Below are 21175 nucleotides of genomic sequence, written 5' to 3'. Positions count from 1 at the left end.
AAGATGGGCAATTCAACTACCAATTAACTCTACAGGGTCCCGAATACTTACTTGACTTTACAAGCATGCGTATGTGCTGCACTGTACTGTACCTCGTCGTCCTCTATCTATAGAGACTTGGCTTGGGCTTGCTCACTTGCTTGCTTGACATATTACGGGACTGGGTACCACCATACTGCTACTACAACAGCAGTAGGGTAAGTGCGTCGAGCAGTTGTGGAAGTGACAAGAGTGCTTGCTTTTCTTCTGGTCTACTCTATCCTCCCTTGGTAGTGTTCGAGACATGGCCAGGATTGGCGTTTTGCTCTCTGTGTTGCTCTGTTGCTGTTGAGTTTCCGAACTGCCTCATAGAACTCAGGTCACATCTCTCGTGTTGGGGAGCTAAAGCATCTATCCACGCCCCAAAACAACGAGGTACTTGCTCAACCACCCACCATGACTCGTACATCGCGACAACACCCCTTTGCGTTAGCCAACCATCAACTCGAGGCCTGTGAAACTTGCATGAAGAACCGCAACATACGTCCCTTGCGTTCGTGCTTCTTGAACCAAATCAACGATAACTCTCCAATTCCGCTTCGGCACGCGCCCTCAAGTCCTCGTAGAACTCCACTCCTTTAAAGCCGTGTCTTTCCTTGCACACTCGCCACCGGCGGCGTCGTAATTCATCGACCTTTTCCTTGAATCTGTCTCGAGGATTCTCTCCGCCAGTGAAGTCACGGTCACGATCATCTCTCACGAGGGCAGCACTTCGGCCTACATATGCCGATCTCGTAGTGAACTTCGATTTGGAACCAGCAGAAGCGGCCTCGAGAGACCAGAAACTTGCAAACCGCTGCTTCGGCCCCAAAGCCCGAGCAGCGCTTCTCTCGCTTTGAATTTTCTGCACGCGACCGGTTTCCCCATTTACATAAGTAATGTGCTTTCTCAGCTGAGCACGGAAGTCCGCGAGATGCACGTTGTAGAGCGTCAGGTTGGTCGAGGTGCAGGTATTGAGGTATGCTTCGAGGTGTTCATTGTGCGGATTCGGACTGAACGCATCGCGAATCATGCGAAATCGTGGGGATGTGATGGCAGGAGAGGGGGCTGGAGTGTCGAGTCCGTAGACGTGCTCCCGCAAGGGGGATCTTGCCGCCGCCAACGGAGAAGACGGAGGCAAGGGTAGAATCCCTTCGAAGCGTGCGATGAGGGTCTGAACTGCAGTTTTGCGCATCAACGGGTCTTGGATGATGCGAGTGCCTTGTAGTTTGAACTCGGCTTTGTGATTGAATGGCAAAGGAGGAAGTGGCCGGGCATTGACATTACTGTCAAGATGCCCCGTGCAAGGCCGTTTGGGATTTCGGCTGAATAGAGGCGACGGTACCAGATTGTCTTGCAGTATTTGCGCTGAGCTGGGGCTGCGCCCGAGTCGAGACACCTCTGTACCTGAAGTGACTGGAGTGATTGGGTATTTCACTACGTCGGAATTTGAAGTTCCTTCTTCTGAATCGACGTGTGCCACTGGTGCCGACATCTCTTGACATGCGTGTTTTTGCGGCGATGATTCACTGGAATCCGCACTAGATCCTCCTTCTGAACCGGCGCTTCCTAGCGAGTACACACTACCAGAAGAAAGTGAAGGCGATATCTCTGTAAGACGGCCCTGCGCGCACACTTCTTTTCGACCTGCTTGCTGGGCTCCCGTGATGGTCGTGGATCCGAAACCGGTTGTGACGGGAGACTCCTCCGGCTGTTCGTAAGATCCGACTTCACTTGATACATATGGCAGAGGAACACATTTTAGAGCCTGACAGAAGCTCTCCCTTGCGGAATCCAGAAATCGAAGTTTATTATCCGAAAAATTGTGCGCAATCAGGCCCATCGACTCGTAGGAGGTAGCATGGTAGAACCAGAGGAAAGCCTTGTGTAGGGCGTGAATCTTCAATGTAGTCAGGGAGTCGAAATCCTTCAGGTTAGATTTTGATTGAGTTAACATACCTCCGATCTCTGGAGTTCTTCACAAAGTGCAATGCACTGCTTGTAGCGACGCGCGTAAAAGAGACTCTGGACCTTAACGAGCTCGTCTTTGTGATAAGATATTCTTGTGTCCGCGCCATGAGGCGACTTGACACGCGCCAGGCTCATCTCCAACTCTGAAGAACTGGCTCGCTCTAGCACTTCATGACTTGTTTGGGAAGAAGCCATCGAAGTGACAACTAAGAGATCGATAACTAGCCTGTGTGAATTAATACCGGACCCGAGTTCGTGTATACACGAGGGGCACGTCCGGACCCAGGCAACAGAAGGACGCCATTCTCATTTGATAATAGACATGGTGCAAGTTCCAAAAGCAACTTGGAGAGTTCAGCTTCGATATTGTACGAGTTGTTGTGGTGCTTGCCTATAGCGAATGAAAGGAAGCAAAAAATCCGGCAGTGAATGCATGCAAAGCGCGAACAATGCAGACAGAAATAACTTTTTGAAAGGCCAGGATTAGCTTCGGTCTCCGATAGTGGTAAAAGTATTTCGACAACTCTTTGACTCTTTCGCCGAGGCCTCGATTTTTGGTCGCTGAAGGATCAGCGACCAGGTCTTCTTCCTACAACCCTTCAACAGTAGAGCGAGATATACGTCGGACATTTCAAAGAGGTTGAGCTGGCGGCATTATGAGCCCATCGTCGACCATGTCATCAAGCTGAACCCTAACCCAGTCCTGGCCTCTCCCCTGGTCATGCTGGGCAGCATAGGATGCAATATCATTCTGTGTCGGAACAGCCTGAGCAAGAATGGCTCTCAGCTGCGATGAAGCTTTCTGTTCGGGGTCTTGGTAGAGTTTGCTGGCATTGCGATAAAATGTTTCTGCATTTTTCAGGAGCTGGGACGCGTTCGCGATGGCGGAGCTGAAGGATATGGGCGGCCGTCCTAGCTGATATTGCAGAAGAGAGCAATTCCCCCGGATAAAATGTGTTTCGGCAATATCCTCAGGCAAAGGACCGGAGATCTTAGATGCAGCAGCCATGTTAGCGATCGCTGCGGCTAAAGCACTCCACCGCATGGACGCATGGGTCACGGCATTCGAGGGCTCGCCATCCGCAAGAGCAGAGTTGAACGCAATCAGACTGTTCGCGTTAGCCAGGAGGGCAGGAAAGTTCCTCTCCAGGTCCAGTTCAGGTACTTGAAATGCTTCGTCCCGCTCCCTCCTGTATGTCGTTGGGTCGATTGACCCCAATAGGTAGCCTGCTTTGAGCAACTCAGATGCCAGATTCGCCCGAGCAAGTGCAACTTCTTGTAGTCTTTCTGGCTCAGCATCTTGAAGGAGCGGCGGCAGCTTTATATTGATCAGTCTGGAGGAACATTCTTCAACGTAACCTAAGCTAGAGGCCGCGACGGAGTCAGAGGAGCTCAGAAAGCTACTGAGGGTAGTGAGGGTTCCCAGCTGTGCAAGAATGGTGTCGATAAGAGTCTCTTTTGTGACCGGCTCCACGACCGAGAACCACTGGTCTTCGGTGCCAGCTGCAGAGGGAGCAGGATCGGGGGCGTCGTCCAAACCAGTGACGGGTTCAGCTGGCTGTTCCGATGCTATTTGGGCGGCCGCCTCGTCCTGCTGTTGCATGTATTCCTCGAGCCTGAGCTCTTGAATACTCAAACAACGATTCTGTAATTCCAAGGCTTCCTCGAGTGGTTGCAGAACATCCTGATCAGCGTGACTTGCATCTTTGGCATTGACTTCGGCAACAGCCGTCAGAACTTGAGCCGTATTGAACAAAGTGTCCGGGTTGTCCTGGTCCAGGCTAAGAGCGTAACGATGCGCCTCTAATGCCTGCTGCAGGACCTCGAGAAGTGGTCGGTGCAGATGTGGCACCAGAAGAGGATGCGTTGCAATTTCCAACAAGACCCTTGCTCTAGTTGACGGTCAGCCTTGTGCCAGAAGCAAGTGTACGATTGGCCGACAGACTTGTTGTACGCCAGATCAATGCTAGTCGGGTAGGCTTGCAACCCCTGGTCATAGACCTCGATGGCTCTGGAAAAGAAACGCATGGACTTGACAGCGTCCCCAGCCCTCCATTTCCCTGCAGCTTCTTCGAAGTCCACTCCAGCTAACAAGGAATCAGCCGTTGCGGCTGGTCCGGGAATGGCTGTTCATGCGATCACTCACCTGCCTGAAAATCATCGACGGTTTCTAGCGCCTATGTAATTTATTAATATCAGCCAGCCGGGGTTTGCTCCGTCTCACTTGTTCTGCTTTCTTCTTCGACTTTGATTGTTTGAGGAACGCCTTGGGCTTAGACATCCTGGAACAAGGCAGAGTGCAGCCGCACACAGCCCAAGGCTATACCTGTTGCTACTTTCGGAGAAGGCTCGTACTAGACAGGATTCTGCACGAGTAATCGTCGTCGGTTGGCAAGTGATAGTATGAACGCGGGAGCTCCTTTGACCCAGATGTCGTGGAATCTGCCGACTTGATGTCGCACAGTCAGATCGCGCTGCCTGAGTGGTAGACGAGGCTAAGGCCAATCAAACAGAGGGCGCCTGCTAGGATGGGAGTGCGGATGGCGAATTCGAGATCCAGACAAGGCCTGAAAACTCTGATTCGGTGGAGCGACGTGGGTGGAATCCCGCATGAAAAGTACGTAGTACGACCCTTGAGGAGCTAGTTGGGAACCCAGCCATCTCTTCTTTCGGACGATTCAACGGCGACATCACTGCCGTACTGTAGAAGATGGACATGATCGGATACGGTATGATCAACTCCAAGTGAGGCACATAGACGACGCAGGGGGGAAAGAAGGGGTGAACGAGACGGGATACGTACCCCAGGCACAGGCGTGAGAGGAACAGATGGTCCAGTGGTTCATGACCGCAGGCTTGTCCCTCTGTCGCCCGGCGGGTGCGCCCCGCCCCTTCTCGCCAAATCAACCGCCCCCCTCCCCCCCTTCCTTCCGGACGCTCTCCTTGCTAGGTGCCGGTTACCGCCTGTGGTTACACTCAGGTCGCCCAGGAGGCCTACATAGGTAGGTTACCGGTGCCTGTAACAGCACCCCTACTAATCGGGACAGATGCCTGGCCTCCTCCCCCCTCCCTCCCCAAGTTGAAGTCAGGTGCCGATAAGGCTTCGTCCCTGGCCGTGAGCCTCAGGAGCTGCGGGAGCTTTGCGGTAAACAGACAGAAATGCGAGATGATTGATTTCTGAACAGCACGATAGAGATGGTCGATTGACCTGGGCCATCGGGATGCTCTGCCTTTGGGGTGTGAGCCTGATGCCGAAGTTCGGTACTAAATTGATCCCTTCTCGCAATCCCCCTCAGTCACTAAATAATCGTTTCCCGCCCTCGCCTCGAAACCAAGCCCGGACGAATGAATCTCCGCGACTTCATGCCATCGTCCAGCTTCAACGTTGGAGCATCAGCGGCAACACCTCGTATATCTCACCACTTCTTTCTCCCACACGCCACCGAGGCACCAGGCTAGGGCTGGCTTCTCAGTCTGCTCATGGGATCAGAGCAGACACAGGACGTGGACACTGCACATGATTGTCTGTCTGCTGGTCAATGACATCTTACCCACCATCTCGAGTTCGCTCCCACTGACTCAACCCTCCATCCACAAGCACTCGGTACCTCAATACGATCATCCCGAGCCCTAAAACCGCCAGGACCTCCCCACCCACTCCCAGCCCACTCCTTCTCTTCCCACACACACCCTGCGGCGCCCGGCCAGCGACTCAGAACCATCTTCAAGCATGACCCTGGTGGACGCCCACGCCATTGTCCGCCTACTGCACGCTCACTGCAAGTCAAGGAAGAACATACCCACGCCATCGCACCCCCCCAAACCGCAGAACCCCGCTGGGTGGAGCCTAGACCGTCCCAAAGCCTTCTCTGACCTTTGAGCCTGCAAGTGGTACCGTAGTGGGCTTTTGACTGCTACCATCGCCGACCTCGAATTTTGCCCTTTCAGCGCATTTGTCCAGCGTTGTACGGCCTTGTCCTTTTTTCCAATTCGTCCCTTCACGAGGCTGCGCTGCATCTGTGTCGCCGAACGTCAAGCTTTGCCAACTTGATCTATTCGGTACTGCCATCACTGTCCCGGCCACGCTCGAGTGGGCTGCTCCTGTGTTGCCGACTTCAGAGATGAACCTCCTTTGACCCGTCGTGTCTCCCATCAGCTACCTCCCGCAGCCCACCTGCGGGCTTTACCCTCATACCGTCAGCCTCGAGGATGACTCAACAAGATCGCGAGCAGAATGTCGTATGGGCTCAAGATATGCAAGATGACGGCATGGTGGCCGGGGTCGGCGACGAGGACTTTACAAAATTCCTCGACCTCGACAATGACTTCCAACACTATGCGGCCATGAATAATGGCCACTCCGGCCTCGACACCCCCATGGGTCGCCTGGGGTTTGGGAATAACGCCGCTGATCTAGGGTTCTCTGGAGCTGAACAGATGAACGTCCATGTGACGCCGACCAGCGACCCAGTCGATTTCGCCAACCAGCTCGCGTCGAACCAGCCATACGCCCAATACCCGCAGTATCAGCAAATTCAGATGGCGCAGCAGTACCATGTGCCCCCTACTCCTGTGAGCGCCGAGATGCACCCGGGGAAATATGCGCAACAGATGGGAAACAACGGACAGATCCTCTTCGACCATCAACAGGTAGCGTGGCGGCGGCACACAGAGTTAAGGCTCTCATTTTGCTGACGGCTTTTCCAGGTGTCGTTTACTCCGCTGGTCTCTCCCGCGCAAACACCAATGGACGGCGGGTTTGCCATGTCTGATTACGGGCTTGCAGACGAGTTTTTCAGTCCTTTGACGTCTCCTGCGATTGAAGCACAGGCGGCCTTTACCTCGACTGGGACCACCGCTTCGCCTGTTGACCTCAACGATTTGAGTGCGGCGGGAAAACCTCTCACAGCAGGGACGAAGCGCCCTCGACGCAAAGGTAGCAATGCAGCTCGGGCACCCGCTCGCAGCGTAAAGCAGTCACCTGCGATGAAGCCTCAGCCGCGTCGCCGACATCCCTCCCTGACGTCTTTGCCTATGGACAAAATCCGAAGCATGCTTCCTCAGGGGACGCTTGGTTCTACACTCCATCCCTCAGCGCCCAATAGCGCTGCGCTGCTGGGAAGCGATGACTCGGTCTCGCCAGAACCCTTGTCCGAAGCCGCGATGAGACCTCCTCCTGTGCCTCATCCAGGCAAGTCGCCGCAGTCGACGATCACCGCTCAGAATGCGCAGTCCACCAATCCGGTGACTCCTGCCACGTTGATGAGGATGCCCAGTAACCAATCGGTGGCCATGAGGCAGATGGAGCACCACGGCCCTGTCCAGGGCGCAGATGAGCCTATGGAGGATATTATGTTACCCGCCGCAGCGGCTTCTGCCACCATGTCCCAAGGGTTGCAAAGTATTGACCTTGGCAAGAGTTCTGTTTCCGGCGAGAACACGCCGACCCTTTCTGCCAAATCTACCAAGATTAGCGCCGCCAGTACACCCCGAAGTGCGCTGACAAGGACGACGTCGCAAGAAACTTTTGCCAAACCTGGCAAGATTGACAGCCGTGGAGGAGGTCGTGCCAGCAAGAAGCGCCAGAGCACGTCCTCTGCAACAATTTCTCCAGCGTTGCGACCCAAAATTTCCCCGAGTATTAGCCCATTGGCTCCTGCGACTGGTAAGTGTCAACTCGGACGCGGACAGGTGCAGGGTAGGCTGACCTTTCCAGGCCCGGGCATGTCACATCTTTCAGCAGAGACGAGCGCGTTATATCTTGCGTCCAAATCAAACTATCAGAATATACTAGAGGGGACGCATCTCCCAGGAGTTTCGTATCCTGAGACTTTGGCTGAAAACCTGACGTCGAAGCGAACATCACACAAAATCGCTGAGCAGGGCCGACGGAATAGAATCAATCTGGCATTGAAAGAGATCGAGGCCCTCCTTCCTGCCTCTATCCTCGTGGCCAACAATAAGAAAGACAGACCATCCAAAGACGAGAACGAGGACGGCGAGGCATTGGCTGCGGCGACGACTGGAAAGCCCCCGCCGCCTGGACAGGGTGCGAGCAAGGCTAGCACGGTTGAAATGGCCATCGTCTACATAAAGAGTCTACAAAGCGAATTGAAAGACACCAAAGAAAGACTCGAAGCTGCGGAGAAGAAAGCTGCTGAAGCTAGCAACAGGGAGAGCAGTTCAGAGTGCCAGGGCACCTCGGAAGCGGAGGGCGTATAGAGGACGACCCCAGAGTTTTTGGATACGGCTTAATGGCGTGATGGGTTTATGAGTTTCAGACCGCCATGAAGAATAAAGTCCGCCCGGTGGGCAGCAGGAGTTGAAGATTTATCAGGGGACGAGACATGGAAGTATAGGGATTGCTAATCTTGTGACATATTCAGACTCGATAGATAGCTGTGATTCTACCAAACCATCTTACATATCACAATGGCGGATGGATGGGCGGTTGGTTGTTCTGGTTGCATTGTGTGATGCATGCATACATAGCTACAGACAGCATCGCGCAATGCTGATGAAAAAGGAAATGTTAATATCAACCATGAATCTTCCAGTATCACCGTTCCATGGTCGACCCAGCTGTTTGAGCGCCGAACCCTGTAGAATCTACGAGCGTAGACGGGTGGCCCCTCAAGGCTGCAAGATTCGAGAAGCCTCGTCCTCCCCCAGCCTATACTGGCCAGGCAACGCTTTAGGAGTGGGCCTAGTCAATGGGTTTTGTCTGACAGAAATAACCAGCAGGGGTGGGCTTTGAGCCGCTGCAGGAGATAGCAGCTATATGCGAAGCAAGCAGGAGGAAACCAGGCCCAGCTGTCACTGATCCCGATTCTTGAGAGACAGAATGAAGGTTAAACTTTATGTTACTACATAGGTAGAGTAAACAATCCCTTTCAAGGACCTCAATGTAAGCTGTTTGCATAACGTGTTTGCAGCCCTTTCTGCCAGACTGTGTCTTTTCGTCTGGCGCGTGCTTATTCAGGGTTGTGGGCCCATATCTTGGCAAAGGGAGCTGTGGGGACTGCGACTGCAGAGGAAAAAAGAACCATATGGAAGCTCCCCAGGGTTCACTGCGGCTAAGTTTATAAGGCATAAACACTTTCCAGCCTTCCCTCTCTTTCACTCAGACCATCACACAGAAATTTTCTTCCACTCTTACTCCCGCACCAAAAGGACAGTCAGTATCTCTGTCTCTTTAACACGATCATAATACTTCTGTAAGTGAAACCCCAATACTACCTGCCCGCATTGACCCAGTCTTGCCTGCCTCCATTGTCTGTGGCTTCTCCAACTTGCGCCGTCGCTGGCAGTAACAGAGACCGTGGTTGCACGCATCGACTTGGTCAGCTCAGCGTTATCTTCGTTCCATATGTACTGACTCTTGTCTTTCTCCCACAGATCACCTCTCTCACGCACAATACCACAGCCATGGCGTCTGAAAGCTTCGAGTTTCAGGCTGAAATCTCCCAACTCCTCTCCCTCATCATCAACACCGTTTACTCCAACAAAGAGATCTTCCTACGAGAACTGATCTCCAATGCCTCGGATGCTCTTGACAAAATCCGATATGAGGCCCTCTCGGATCCAAGCAAATTGGACTCTGGCAAGGACCTCAGAATCGACATCATCCCAGACAAGGAGTCCAAGACCCTCACCATCCGTGATACGGGTATCGGTATGACCAAAGCTGTAAGTTCAATCAATCCGTGATGATATAGTTCCGAGCCGTCATGGCTAACTTTTGGGTAATAGGATCTCGTCAACAACCTTGGTACCATTGCCCGGTCCGGTACTAAGCAGTTCATGGAAGCCCTGACTGCTGGTGCTGATATCTCCATGATCGGTCAATTTGGTGTCGGTTTCTACTCGGCCTACTTGGTCGCAGACAAAGTCACGGTTGTCTCAAAACACAATGACGACGAGCAATACATCTGGGAGTCCAGCGCAGGTGGTACCTTCACCATCACACACGATGAGAAGGGCGAGCCTCTTGGCCGTGGCACCAAGATCATCCTCCACCTCAAGGACGAGCAGACCGACTACCTGAACGAGTCGAAGATCAAGGAAGTCGTCAAGAAGCACTCTGAATTCATCTCCTACCCCATCTACCTCCACGTCCTGAAGGAGACCGAGAAAGAGGTCCCCGACGAGGAGGCTGAGGAGGCTGAGGAGGATGATGAGAAGAAAGCCAAGATTGAAGAAGTCGACGATGACGAGGAGAAGGAAAAGAAACCCAAGACTAAGAAGGTCAAGGAGTCCAAGATCGAAGAGGAAGAGCTCAACAAGACCAAGCCAATCTGGACTCGCAACCCCTCCGACATTACCCAAGAAGAGTATGCTTCCTTCTACAAGTCTCTCTCCAACGACTGGGAAGACCACCTCGCGGTGAAGCACTTCTCCGTCGAGGGTCAGCTGGAGTTCCGCGCCATCCTCTTCGTCCCCAAGCGTGCTCCGTTTGATCTTTTCGAGACGAAGAAAACGAAGAACAACATCAAGCTGTACGTCCGACGTGTCTTCATCACCGACGATGCCACCGACTTGATTCCCGAGTGGCTTGGCTTTATCAAGGGTGTCGTCGACTCTGAAGACCTACCCCTCAACTTGTCGCGTGAGACTCTTCAACAGAACAAGATCATGAAGGTCATCAAGAAGAACATTGTCAAGAAGTGCCTCGAGCTCTTCAACGAGATCGCTGAAGACCGTGAGCAGTTCGACAAGTTCTACTCTGCCTTCAGCAAGAATATCAAGCTTGGCATTCACGAAGACTCGCAGAACCGCCAGTCCCTTGCTAAACTTCTCCGCTTCCAGTCGACCAAGTCTGGCGAAGAGGCCACCTCGCTCAGCGACTATGTCACCCGCATGCAAGAACACCAGAAGCAGATCTACTACATCACCGGCGAATCCATCAAGGCCGTGCAGAAGTCGCCCTTCCTTGACTCTCTCAAGGAGAAGAACTTCGAGGTCTTGTTCTTGGTTGACCCCATTGACGAGTATGCCATGACTCAACTGAAAGAGTTTGACGGCAAGAAGCTCGTTGATATCACCAAGGACTTCGAGATGGAGGAGACCGAAGAGGAGAAGAAGGAGCGTGAAAAGGAAGAGAAGGAGTTTGAGAGTCTTGCCAAGAGCTTGAAGAACATCCTTGGTGACAAGGTGGAGAAGGTCGTCGTCTCTCACAAGCTTGTCGGCTCTCCTTGCGCCATCAGAACAGGCCAATTCGGTTGGTCTGCCAACATGGAGCGTATCATGAAGGCCCAGGCTCTCCGTGATACCTCCATGTCCTCGTACATGTCGTCGAAGAAGACCTTCGAGATCTCACCGAAGTCGCCCATCATCCGTGAGCTCAAGAAGAAGGTCGAGACCGACGGTGAGAACGACCGTACCGTGAAGTCCATCACTCAGCTTCTCTTCGAGACCTCTCTGCTCGTCTCGGGCTTCACCATCGAGGAGCCGGCCAGCTTTGCCGAGCGCATCCACAAGCTCGTGTCCCTCGGTCTGAATGTGGACGAGGAGGCAGAGACTGCTGAGGAGAAGGCCGCCGAAGAGGCCCCTGCTGCCGAGGGTGCCGGCGAGAGCGCCATGGAAGAGGTCGACTAGACGGCTTCTACCACAGCATAGGTGCTTCATCGACGAGATCTCAAACTTTTTGAGCGATTGTCTTTGTGTCATCCCTCTTGGCGTTCCGGTGTCAGTCAGACGTGGTTGTCCTTGCCATGTTTTTCTTTCAGCGATATCCCGGCAATGAGTGAAATGGTTTGGGAAAGACTGGTGGTAGGAAAGGATTGCAACGACCACCAAAAAGCGGATGGGGCGGTAATGGAAGAAGAACGGGTCAAGCAGTGGGCATATCTTCGTGGTTGTGGTCACAGCTTCCTGTATTCCATAGTTCCAATTGAGCATGATTAGATGAGAACATCTGCATGAAACACTTTTCATTCCTGTTCAGTTTGTTGTAGAAAGTGGCCTTTGATTTTACTGCATATTGTAGCCACATATATTTATGTTGGAGCGGAGTGCCTGCGCCAAGCGGCGTGTTCTGGACCCCTGCTTGCTTTCTCCAAGATGAAATCCGCAAGTCGCAATAGAACATGCTGTCCACTCTCACCCATTTTGATAGCTGGGCAATTTACGAGTGCAATGTCGCTGGCTGCTAATATGGCAAGCATTCCAAAATAACCATAGTCCCTTCGTTTTGTCTTAGCGACTGAATTTCTCAGTTCCCCTCCCCGGAGGCGCTGTGCGCTCCCTTGCAGCCTCCTCTCTCTCCTTCCTCTCATTCCACGCTTCCGGCAAAGAATCTTGTCTTCCTGACCAGCTCCTCTGGAGAGACCTATAGACGGCATCATAACTCGCCATGGCACTCAAATCGCGGTTTCACCGGCTGGATGCCTTCACAAAGACCGTGGAAGATGCACGGGTGCGGACGACCTCCGGCGGCATCGTCACGATTGCCTCGATCCTTATTATCCTTTACTTGGTATGGGGAGAATGGTGCGACTACCGAAGGATCGTGGTTATGCCCGAGTTGATTGTGGATAAGGGACGAGGTAAGAAGAACCTGATTCCAGGGCCGGGAGCCGCAGCTGCTTGCAAGAGGAAGACAGACAAGTGGAAGTGCTCATACTGATGTGGTGTTTTGGTTGATGTAGGCGAGAAGATGGAAATTCACCTCAACATCTCTTTTCCCCGTATCCCGTGCGAACTGCTCACTCTCGACGTCATGGACGTCTCGGGCGAGCAGCAGACGGGCGTCGTGCACGGGGTCAACAAAGTGCGGCTTTCCTCCGTCGCCGAGGGTTCCAAGATCATCGACACGACCGCCCTGATCCTCCACAGTCAGCAAGACAACGCCGCGCACCTGGATCCTGAATACTGCGGCTCCTGCTACTCCGCCCCTGCTCCAGCCAATGCATCTAAACCTGGCTGCTGTAATACGTGTGACGAAGTGCGCGAGGCCTATGCGACGAACAGTTGGGCCTTCGGAAGAGGCGAAGGCGTGGAACAATGCGAGCGGGAAGGCTACGGCGAAAGACTTGACGCACAGCGCCAGGAGGGATGTCGCATTGAGGGCGTCATTCGCGTGAACAAAGTCGTGGGGAATTTCCACATTGCGCCCGGGCGCAGCTTCTCGAACGGAAACATGCACGTGCACGACTTGAACAATTACTTCGACACGCCCGTCGAGGGCGGACATACATTTACACATGAGATCCACTCGCTGCGGTTTGGCCCGCAGTTGAGCGAGAACGACATGGGAGTGACGGCGAAATGGAGTGATCATCACCATTCGAATCCGTTGGACGGCGTGAAGCAGGAGACGGAGGAACCCGGGTTCAACTTCATGTATTTCATCAAGGTGGTGAGCACGAGTTATCTCCCGCTTGGCTGGGACGAGGATCGGAGTGCGAAACAGCACTCGTCTCTTGCGGATTTGATCCCGCTGGGCATGCAGGGCAAGGGTGCCGGGAGCCAGGGGTCGATCGAGACGCATCAGTACTCTGTTACCTCGCACAAGAGATCTCTGAGTGGTGGCAATGATGCAGCCGAGGGACACAAGGAAAGACTGCACGCGCATGGAGGGATTCCGGGCGTCTTCTTCAGCTACGACATTTCTCCGATGAAGGTGATAAACCGGGAGGCGAGGCCGAAGACCTTTGCCAACTTTTTAACCGGTGTTTGCGCGGTGGTGGGAGGGACGCTGACCGTGGCGGCAGCGATTGATAGGGGTTTGTACGAGGGCAGTACGAGGTTAAAGAAAGTTCATCAGGGTTGAAATAGAGAGGAGAGCAATGAATCTTGGGAGGGAAATATGATGTGTCCATTTTGCATCCAGCATGGGCGTTGTATGGCAAAATATCTGGGCCGGACGTGATAGAACGTATTCTATATCCCAAGGGAAAACGGCAATGTCTGCTTTTCCTGGGGATCTTCAAATCGAAACGACGGTCGAGAAGTTCGTAGTCTCGGTGTCAACGTTGGCTCCGGCCCCTTCATGCAGTCCAGCTCCTCGCTTTTGCTCTCGCCCCGTACCTCGTATTATTGCAATCGAATCCCACACAGGCCTAGAATGTCGGTGCACACATTGTCAGCGAAATATATTCCCCACACAAGATGAGATTTCTTATGCGACCGAAAGCGGACGGGCAAAAGAGAAAGAAAGACAGAGAGAAAGAATCTTCTTTCTCTCTGCTTTTTCCCTTTTTCCCCTTTTTGGGGGAAGGCGGGTTTCCCATGTATCAGAAGAACCAGTTTCTAAGCACCGACGCCTGGGGCAAGACAGACCCCCCACGACCACACGACCACACGACCACAAAAGAAAGAAGCAAGTAAGTAAAGCACCACATTTGACGATGTGGCTTCTTTGCCTGTCTTTCCATCCGTGTTTGGATATGTTTGTGTGTGCATGATTGGGGCCGGGGGGGAGTTTTTTAAAAAAAACAACTTGCGGCATCCTTTTCCGGCTCTTCCTAATGCCGTGAGGTTTCTTGTATTCATCATATTGGGAGGAATATTGTTGCTAAATTTGGGAAAGGAGAAAACCAAAAGGAGAGAGAGAGAGACGTACGTATAGGACTGACTTGTCATACGGTGCTTGTGTCTGCGTGCCGTTTACTGCTTGCTCTTCGGAGGTTGGTACTTCAGATGGGCAAATTCATCCATTCATTCATTCATGCGGCTGGTGAGATGTGTGGGTTAAACATTACAGTACAGCACAGCACAGCGCGGCACAGCACGGTTAGCCGCGATAGCCCCAAGCACGGAGGGAGGGGCATGACATCGCATCGAGTTCTTCCAGAGGCACGGAAAGATGGTTGGTTGTCGTGGCTAGTCAAGTCAGTCACAAGTCACAAAATGGGAATTTATGGAAAGTTTTTTTTGGTGGTTTGGTGAAAATACATCTTGCCTGTTTAGGAAAGGCCACTTTTCGGGACTTTTCCTCTAAGCCTGTTTCGGCCGCTGTCAACATAACAGTGGTTCTATGCAATATTATGCATACGCAGTATAAAAACACACACACTGTGGGCACTCGTGTTTCTTGATACGAGGTACGAGGTGTCCCCGTATGCTCCAAGACTGCTAACGTTGTTGCTCTCAACCGCGTTAGGAAGGGTGTATCTCCTAGTTCCGTGCAGCTAGGAAACTCTAGCTTTTGGTGTGCATTTGTGTGCCAGGCATTTTCTCAAAATTTCCATTCAATGCTGTAGTTGCCGTGTCCATCAGTCGTCTCCTTTAGAAGGCTTTTTCCCTGTCTTCCTCGAGACCAAATGCTAGAGTTCTCCCCCCGTTTTCGGGGCAGGGCGCCCTCTCTAAACTAAGCTCCCACAACAGGGGGCGTCCCGCCTTCCACTCAAGTCCGTCAGCAGAGCTTACACATCTCTAGAGTCGTCATAAAGGCCCGAACGACACACAATTCGACCAGCGGCTTCGAGCCAATTGTATTTCGCCAAGGAAGGTCCATGGAGAATTCGGGTCACGAGAATGGTGGGATGGAAAGAGGCCGATCAGGCAATAACGAGTATCTCGTATGTCAGAAATGACAATACTCTTGCCCTTGCAGTGGGAAGAAGACCAATGGTGCGCAAGAAGTAGCCGCGTTTGGATTGATATGCTATCGACACACCCCCGCTCACCATTTTCAATTTGCGGGACAAGTCCCCGCGAGAACTGGCCGATGTCAGATGTAAGCAGTGCATTCCAGGTAATATGAAGGTGACTAAAACCAGGGGCCATACGCAGTACGAAGCTTACACGAGAGATAGACAGATACCCGCGTGCGTTTATTCTTCATCCTGACCTCGGTCACCGCTAGCAAAGCACAGCACTGTGATTGCACCGATGTTGTGCATATCCACATTCGACAGGCGACCCCGCTCCAAGGTCAACCCCAGGCTTTACCAACGGCTCTCGAGTTGCCTAGGCCCAGCAAAACTACCGGCCGGTAACGGGGAGAGAGGGTCCCTCATGAAGCCAAGGGAGCGAGGTACAAAAGTGCAGCCCTAGGACATGGGTGTTAAAGAGTTGAATACCTTGCGAGCATGAGGCGGCCTGTGCTGACAGCGTACAGACTTGTTCAGGTAAAGTATAAAGTCGCTTCACCGAGCGTGGATGTGCCGAGTTGACCAGAATTACAACCCACACTGAAAACAACTTCGTCCTATAACAGGACCCTGTCACCATGAGCGGGCATTTGGATGCATCTGGCCTGAAAGACAGGTCGATCATTGTCACAGGTGTGTCCACGCCGATGCATTTTGATATGTCAAACCCCTGACAGAAACCATAAGGAGGTGCTTCGGGCATAGGGCTCGCAGCCGTCACACGGTTCGCCGAAGGGGGGGCCTATGTCACGATCGCCGACGTTCAAGATGCTGTCGGGAACAAGGTGGCTGCCGACCTCAATGCCAAAGGCTGTCATGTCTCCTTCGTCCACTGTGACACGAGCGATTGGGAGTCGAGTGTCGCTGCGTTCAAACACGCCGCTTCCTTCGGTCCAAGTAAATCTCTGGACGTCGCAATTCTGAATGCCGGCATAGAGGGCGACAGGGGCAGCCTGACAGATCAGGTCCTGGCAGCTCCTGAGCCTTCGTTGGACCCGGATGTCATCCCAACACGACCAACACGCAAAGGAGCGGCTGTGAACTTTTTGGGGATTTACGACAATTGCTGGTTGGCATTGCACTATATGCGTCTGCCGTCAAAAGTCGATTCAGCGAATGCACAGCACAAAACAATAGTCCTTACTGCCTCTTTGGCAGCTTATGGTGATATGCCGGCCTCTTCGGATTATAATGCTTCAAAGTGTGAGTACACGTCTCTTTTGCAGCACAAACGGGTGAGATTGATTGATTTGCCGAATGCGGTGGTGGTCATCACTATTTTGCTTGTCTGCGGGACGACAAGATTCTTCTTCTTAGCAAACCCGCATGTTGTGCTACAGCGACTTCAACCAGTTCCTCATGGAGTCATGAGAACATTCAGACTAACTCGGAGTGTTAGTTGCCGTCCGAGGCCTCTTCCGAGGTCTTCGGCACACGACTGCTGCGCTCAATGTCCACTTGAACCTGCTCGCACCTTACTGGATCAATACACCCCTCGTTCAGTCGGTTTTACCAACATTGGAAAAGCAGGGAGTGAAGCCAGGCCAGGGATTTTCGTGGGCCAGCGTCGAGTATGTGGTCGATGCGATGGTTAGGTCTGCCACCGACCCAAATGTGGGCGGCAAAGCCTGGGGAATCTGGCCAGAGGGCTACTCTGACATGGGAGAAGACGAGGCCGGAGGCTGGGCTGGCGATCATATGCGGAAGCACTGGGAAATTCAAAGGCAAAAGGGCGACATTATGCTGTGAGAGCTAAGGACGCCTCATTCGGCCTCGACTTTGCCTCGAATCGATCTCGGGGAATATGAAACAGAGTAGAGCGTATTTTGTGTGAGCTGAGGGAAGTCTACTGGCCTCTTGAGTGCTCTCCGTCCCTGTTCGTTCGATTCCCGCCAAGAATGGCCATTCGCAGTTTTGGAATCTCATTAGCCGTAGTGGAGAGGCGTATGCGAGGGTTTGAGCGAGCACATGATTGTGACACTCTGCTGTATCGTGATACGGGAATTTTGCGAATTCATGGGTGAAAATTATCTGAGGTAGAGACCTTGAGTGAGAATGCACTTTGAAGGATCGGTTCTTGTCTGCGGGCAAAATCCGGTTAAATCAACCAACGCGTCTATCGTGGCATTTCCACATGCGACCTCTGATGTCGACACATTTTCTATATCCACCCTTCCAGCGCCTTGTGCTTTGGCTATAGCCTTGTTCCATTTGTGTTCTTGCATTTTGAAGGCAGGTGCAAGATTGCCGGCCAGTCGAACAACCCACGAAGGACCGGCTTCCCCATTATCGCAGCCCACATGCCGGTCAATGGCGCTCAGCATGAGGAGGATTTGCTAGATTCCGGTAACCTCAGTCCGGTGACGGCTACGCTCTTGTGTTGACTGCGGACAGACGATTATGATCCTATAGAACACCTCGACCAGATATTCTCACACCCTTCGACCCTCTCCTCTGTTGGCCAGACTTTCGAAATCCTCCAGGCATACCAGGATGACCTCGACGACGAGATCGAGGCTCTCGAAGATGAACAGATCCAGTCTAACGCAGAATGCCTGCAGCGCATGGAAGTCTCAAAGGCCGAGCTGGCGGAGCTATTCCAGCGCATTGAGAGCGTCCGAGAGCGGGCACTGCGAACGGAACGAAATATCACCGAGATGACAGCGGATATCAAGCAGCTGGACAATACAAAGAAGAATCTCACGCTGTCGATGACGGCACTGAAGAGACTGCAGATGTTGACGACCGCCTACGAGCAGCTGCGAGCCATGAGTAAGACGAGGCAATACAGAGAATGTGCGCAACTGCTGCAGGCGGTGATCCAGCTCATGGCGCACTTCAAATCCTACCGGTCGATCGATCAGATTGCGACGTTGAGCAGGAATGTGGCGGATATACAGCGGGAGTTGCTAGAACAGGTGTGCGAGGACTTTGAGATCACCTTCAGCAAGGAAGAGGTGGCTCAGAAACGAGGCCTGCTCCATGAGGCGTGTCTGGTCGTCGACGCACTCGGCGACTCTGCCCGGTCCAGGCTGACCACCTGGTATTGCAACACGCAACTTCGGCAGTATCGGCATATCTTCAAGGGGGACCAGGAGGCAGGATCGCTCGACAATATTGATCGGAGGTACGCATGGTTCAAAAAGACATTGAAGATATACGACGAGGACCATGCCGCCATCTTCCCTCCACACTGGCGGGTTAACGAGATCCTCGCCAACGTCTTTGCTGAAGGAACGCGGGAAGACTATAAGGGCATCCTCTCAAGAACCACCCGCAACGGGCAGACCATTGATGTCCAGCTGCTACTGTCATGTTTGCAGCAAACCCTGGATTTTGAGCACAGCCTGGAACGGAGATTCAATCAGACCTCCAGAACGTCAATCGATACGATGGCGTCAGCCAGTGACACTCCAGTCTTTGGCCAGCCCATCTCCGAGGCTTTCGAGCCGTATCTGAGTCTGTGGGTGGAAGCACAGGATAAGGAGCTGGCTGGTCTGATACCGCAATACAGACAGCGACCGACCAAACTTGCGGACGAGGAGTTCTCCTCACAACACGTCATTGCTTCTTCGACTGAGTTGTTCAACTTCTATCGACACTCCCTCGCGCAATGCGCGAAGCTTTCCACGGGGCAGCCCTTGCTCGACCTGTCGCGGGTATTTGGCCGCTATCTTGATCAATATGCTCAGCAAGTACTGCTGTTCTATATTTCGGAGAAGCCGACCGGTGGCACCCCCTCTCGAATACCAACAATCGAAGACGTGATCTTAGTCCTTAACACGGCGGACTACTGTTTCCACACTTCGAATTCTCTTGAAGAAAAGATCAAAAGTCGCATAGATGAAGGGCTGAAGGACAAAGTCGATTTGCAAAGCCAAGCGGATGCTTTTATGGGAATAGCGAGCGCGGCAGTCCGAGGCTTGGTCCGCCGTGTGGAAGTTGACCTGGAACCCAGCTGGCGTGAGATGCGAAATACGTCCTGGTCCAAAATTGAAATTGGTGAACATCAAAGCGCCTACATCAAAGGCTTGGAGAACCGAGTCAGAGACCGTTCCAGTGAGATCCTGGGCATGCTACATAAGCAGCAGTATGCGCGAGCATTCGCCGACAATCTTGTTGAGCTGTTCGCGTCCACTTACCTTGCCAACATTGCTCAATGTAAGCCCATCTCGGAAGGCGGAGCTGAGCAGATGTTGCTCGACACTCACGAGATCAAGAACATCCTGAACCAGATACTTCCTGGGACTCCCCCGCCACTTTACCTCAAACGGGTTGCTGCTGCCTTTGGCAAGATTGAGCCGCTGTTGAAGACTCTGCAAGTTCGACCATCACCGCCGGAAGCCCTTGTCCAGGCATACCTGATCCACATCGCCGACCTGTCAGAGGTCAACTTTCGCAAAATTCTCGAACTGAAAGGAATCCGCGCAAAGGCAGAACAAAACCACTTGGTTGAATTATTTCAGATGCACAAGTTCAGCCCACGATACAAGGATACACTGGTGGAGAAGTCGCCCTTGCTCACTCCACTTAATCTTTCAGCATCAGGATCATCCACTGGAGCTGTGGTCACACCAGCAGGTGCGCTCCACAATCTTTCTGCCTTGGGCAACTCTGCGGCGGCGTCCCTGAGCACGGCAAACATTCCATCGAACATGAAATTTGACGCTTCTGGACTGGGGAACGCGATCATCGACCGGTTCAGTAGCCCCGGTCTGGGAACACCTCGAGAGGGAGCAACAAGTCCCCCACCCGGTGGACCCGCCACAGGCCTGCAAACTGCTGGTGATGGCGGGTTCCCCGGCGCAGAGGCTGGGGCGAAGCTGAACGAGAATTTGAAAAACCTAGGAAAATTCTTCAAGAGGGACCTGGGCGGGTTTGGGGGTATAGGTCGATTTGGAAGTAGTAAAACCACGAGCCCTGCTCCTCCCGAAGACCGCGCCAACAGCCGATAGGATAGGTATAAAACGAACCAGCACAACGGACTGAAAAGTTAGCTCACGGCTTTCGACGCTTTCATAAATACATGTCCATTGTGAGATCAAGGGGGTCGATCCATTGTTTTGCGCCTCGAGGTCTTTATGGAACAGGGGCCACCAGGAGCATAATGGCCGATGACCATAATAACCGACCAATGGCAACAGCAGCCGAACAAGAAGGCCTGTGCCAACTTGCCAAGCCCTGGTAATTGACCATGCCTAACACAGGCTAGCGGTATTTCACGTGAGGCTGCCTGACGAACAAGTGGGCCTCCGCCTTTTTGCTCGAGTCTGCCACTTTGCCTACAAAAAGTTCCCTTGTTCCTTCGCAGGAGGCAGCTTCAGTGTTTTTGTCTACTCTATTGATCTCTCAATATCTTCTTTGTTAACATATCGTCTTCCGTCACTCACTTGCTCTCGCTGGCACCGTTTTAATCTTCTCGACATTCACCATCTGGCTGTGTTACTTGGACATACTTAACATACCTTTTGGTTAAATAAGCCGCCACATACAAATCTTCAAGCCACATCCCGCCAAATACCCGCCTCGTTCAATCCCCCCAGATTTCGATCAGGTACATGAGCAGACATTGCCTTCAACTCGGTGAT

At 52.7% G+C, this 21175-nt stretch overlaps 7 protein-coding genes across 7 annotated transcripts; 5 read left to right on the top strand and 2 right to left on the bottom strand.

The window, feature by feature from the left end:
* Nucleotides 1-553: 553 nt before the first annotated feature.
* Nucleotides 554-2184, bottom strand: AYL99_03045 (hypothetical protein; the record flags this gene model as incomplete). Its single annotated transcript, XM_018834561.1, has 2 exons — nt 554-1918; nt 1978-2184. The coding sequence occupies 2 exons, from the start codon at nt 2182-2184 to the stop codon at nt 554-556; spliced, it is 1572 nt and encodes a 523-aa protein (XP_018697185.1).
* Nucleotides 2185-2620: 436 nt separating this feature from the next.
* Nucleotides 2621-4270, bottom strand: AYL99_03044 (hypothetical protein; the record flags this gene model as incomplete). Its single annotated transcript, XM_018834560.1, has 4 exons — nt 2621-3881; nt 3935-4076; nt 4136-4166; nt 4214-4270. 4 exons carry the CDS (start codon nt 4268-4270, stop codon nt 2621-2623), a joined length of 1491 nt encoding a protein of 496 aa, XP_018697184.1.
* A 1928-nt stretch (nt 4271-6198) lies between these two features.
* AYL99_03043 (hypothetical protein) lies at nt 6199-8211 on the top strand (the record flags this gene model as incomplete). Its single annotated transcript, XM_018834559.1, has 3 exons — nt 6199-6639; nt 6697-7654; nt 7706-8211. 3 exons carry the CDS (start codon nt 6199-6201, stop codon nt 8209-8211), a joined length of 1905 nt encoding a protein of 634 aa, XP_018697183.1.
* Nucleotides 8212-9417: 1206 nt separating this feature from the next.
* On the top strand, nt 9418-11586 carry AYL99_03042 (hsp90-like protein; the record flags this gene model as incomplete). The annotated part of the gene is made up of 2 exons (XM_018834558.1): nt 9418-9678; nt 9742-11586. The coding sequence occupies 2 exons, from the start codon at nt 9418-9420 to the stop codon at nt 11584-11586; spliced, it is 2106 nt and encodes a 701-aa protein (XP_018697182.1).
* Nucleotides 11587-12343: 757 nt separating this feature from the next.
* On the top strand, nt 12344-13762 carry AYL99_03041 (hypothetical protein; the record flags this gene model as incomplete). The annotated part of the gene is made up of 2 exons (XM_018834557.1): nt 12344-12536; nt 12639-13762. The coding sequence occupies 2 exons, from the start codon at nt 12344-12346 to the stop codon at nt 13760-13762; spliced, it is 1317 nt and encodes a 438-aa protein (XP_018697181.1).
* A 2403-nt stretch (nt 13763-16165) lies between these two features.
* On the top strand, nt 16166-17336 carry AYL99_03040 (hypothetical protein; the record flags this gene model as incomplete). Its single annotated transcript, XM_018834556.1, has 3 exons — nt 16166-16220; nt 16275-16790; nt 16987-17336. The coding sequence occupies 3 exons, from the start codon at nt 16166-16168 to the stop codon at nt 17334-17336; spliced, it is 921 nt and encodes a 306-aa protein (XP_018697180.1).
* Nucleotides 17337-17887: 551 nt separating this feature from the next.
* On the top strand, nt 17888-20542 carry AYL99_03039 (hypothetical protein; the record flags this gene model as incomplete). The annotated part of the gene is made up of 2 exons (XM_018834555.1): nt 17888-17933; nt 17982-20542. The coding sequence occupies 2 exons, from the start codon at nt 17888-17890 to the stop codon at nt 20540-20542; spliced, it is 2607 nt and encodes an 868-aa protein (XP_018697179.1).
* Nucleotides 20543-21175: the final 633 nt, after the last annotated feature.

The sequence above is a fragment of the Fonsecaea erecta genome (assembly GCF_001651985.1).
Source record: "Fonsecaea erecta strain CBS 125763 chromosome Unknown Scaff2, whole genome shotgun sequence".
Classification (NCBI taxonomy): Eukaryota; Fungi; Ascomycota; class Eurotiomycetes; order Chaetothyriales; family Herpotrichiellaceae; genus Fonsecaea; species Fonsecaea erecta.
The sequence above is the reverse complement of the archived record's forward strand: the minus strand, read 5'-3'. Positions and strand labels throughout refer to the sequence as shown.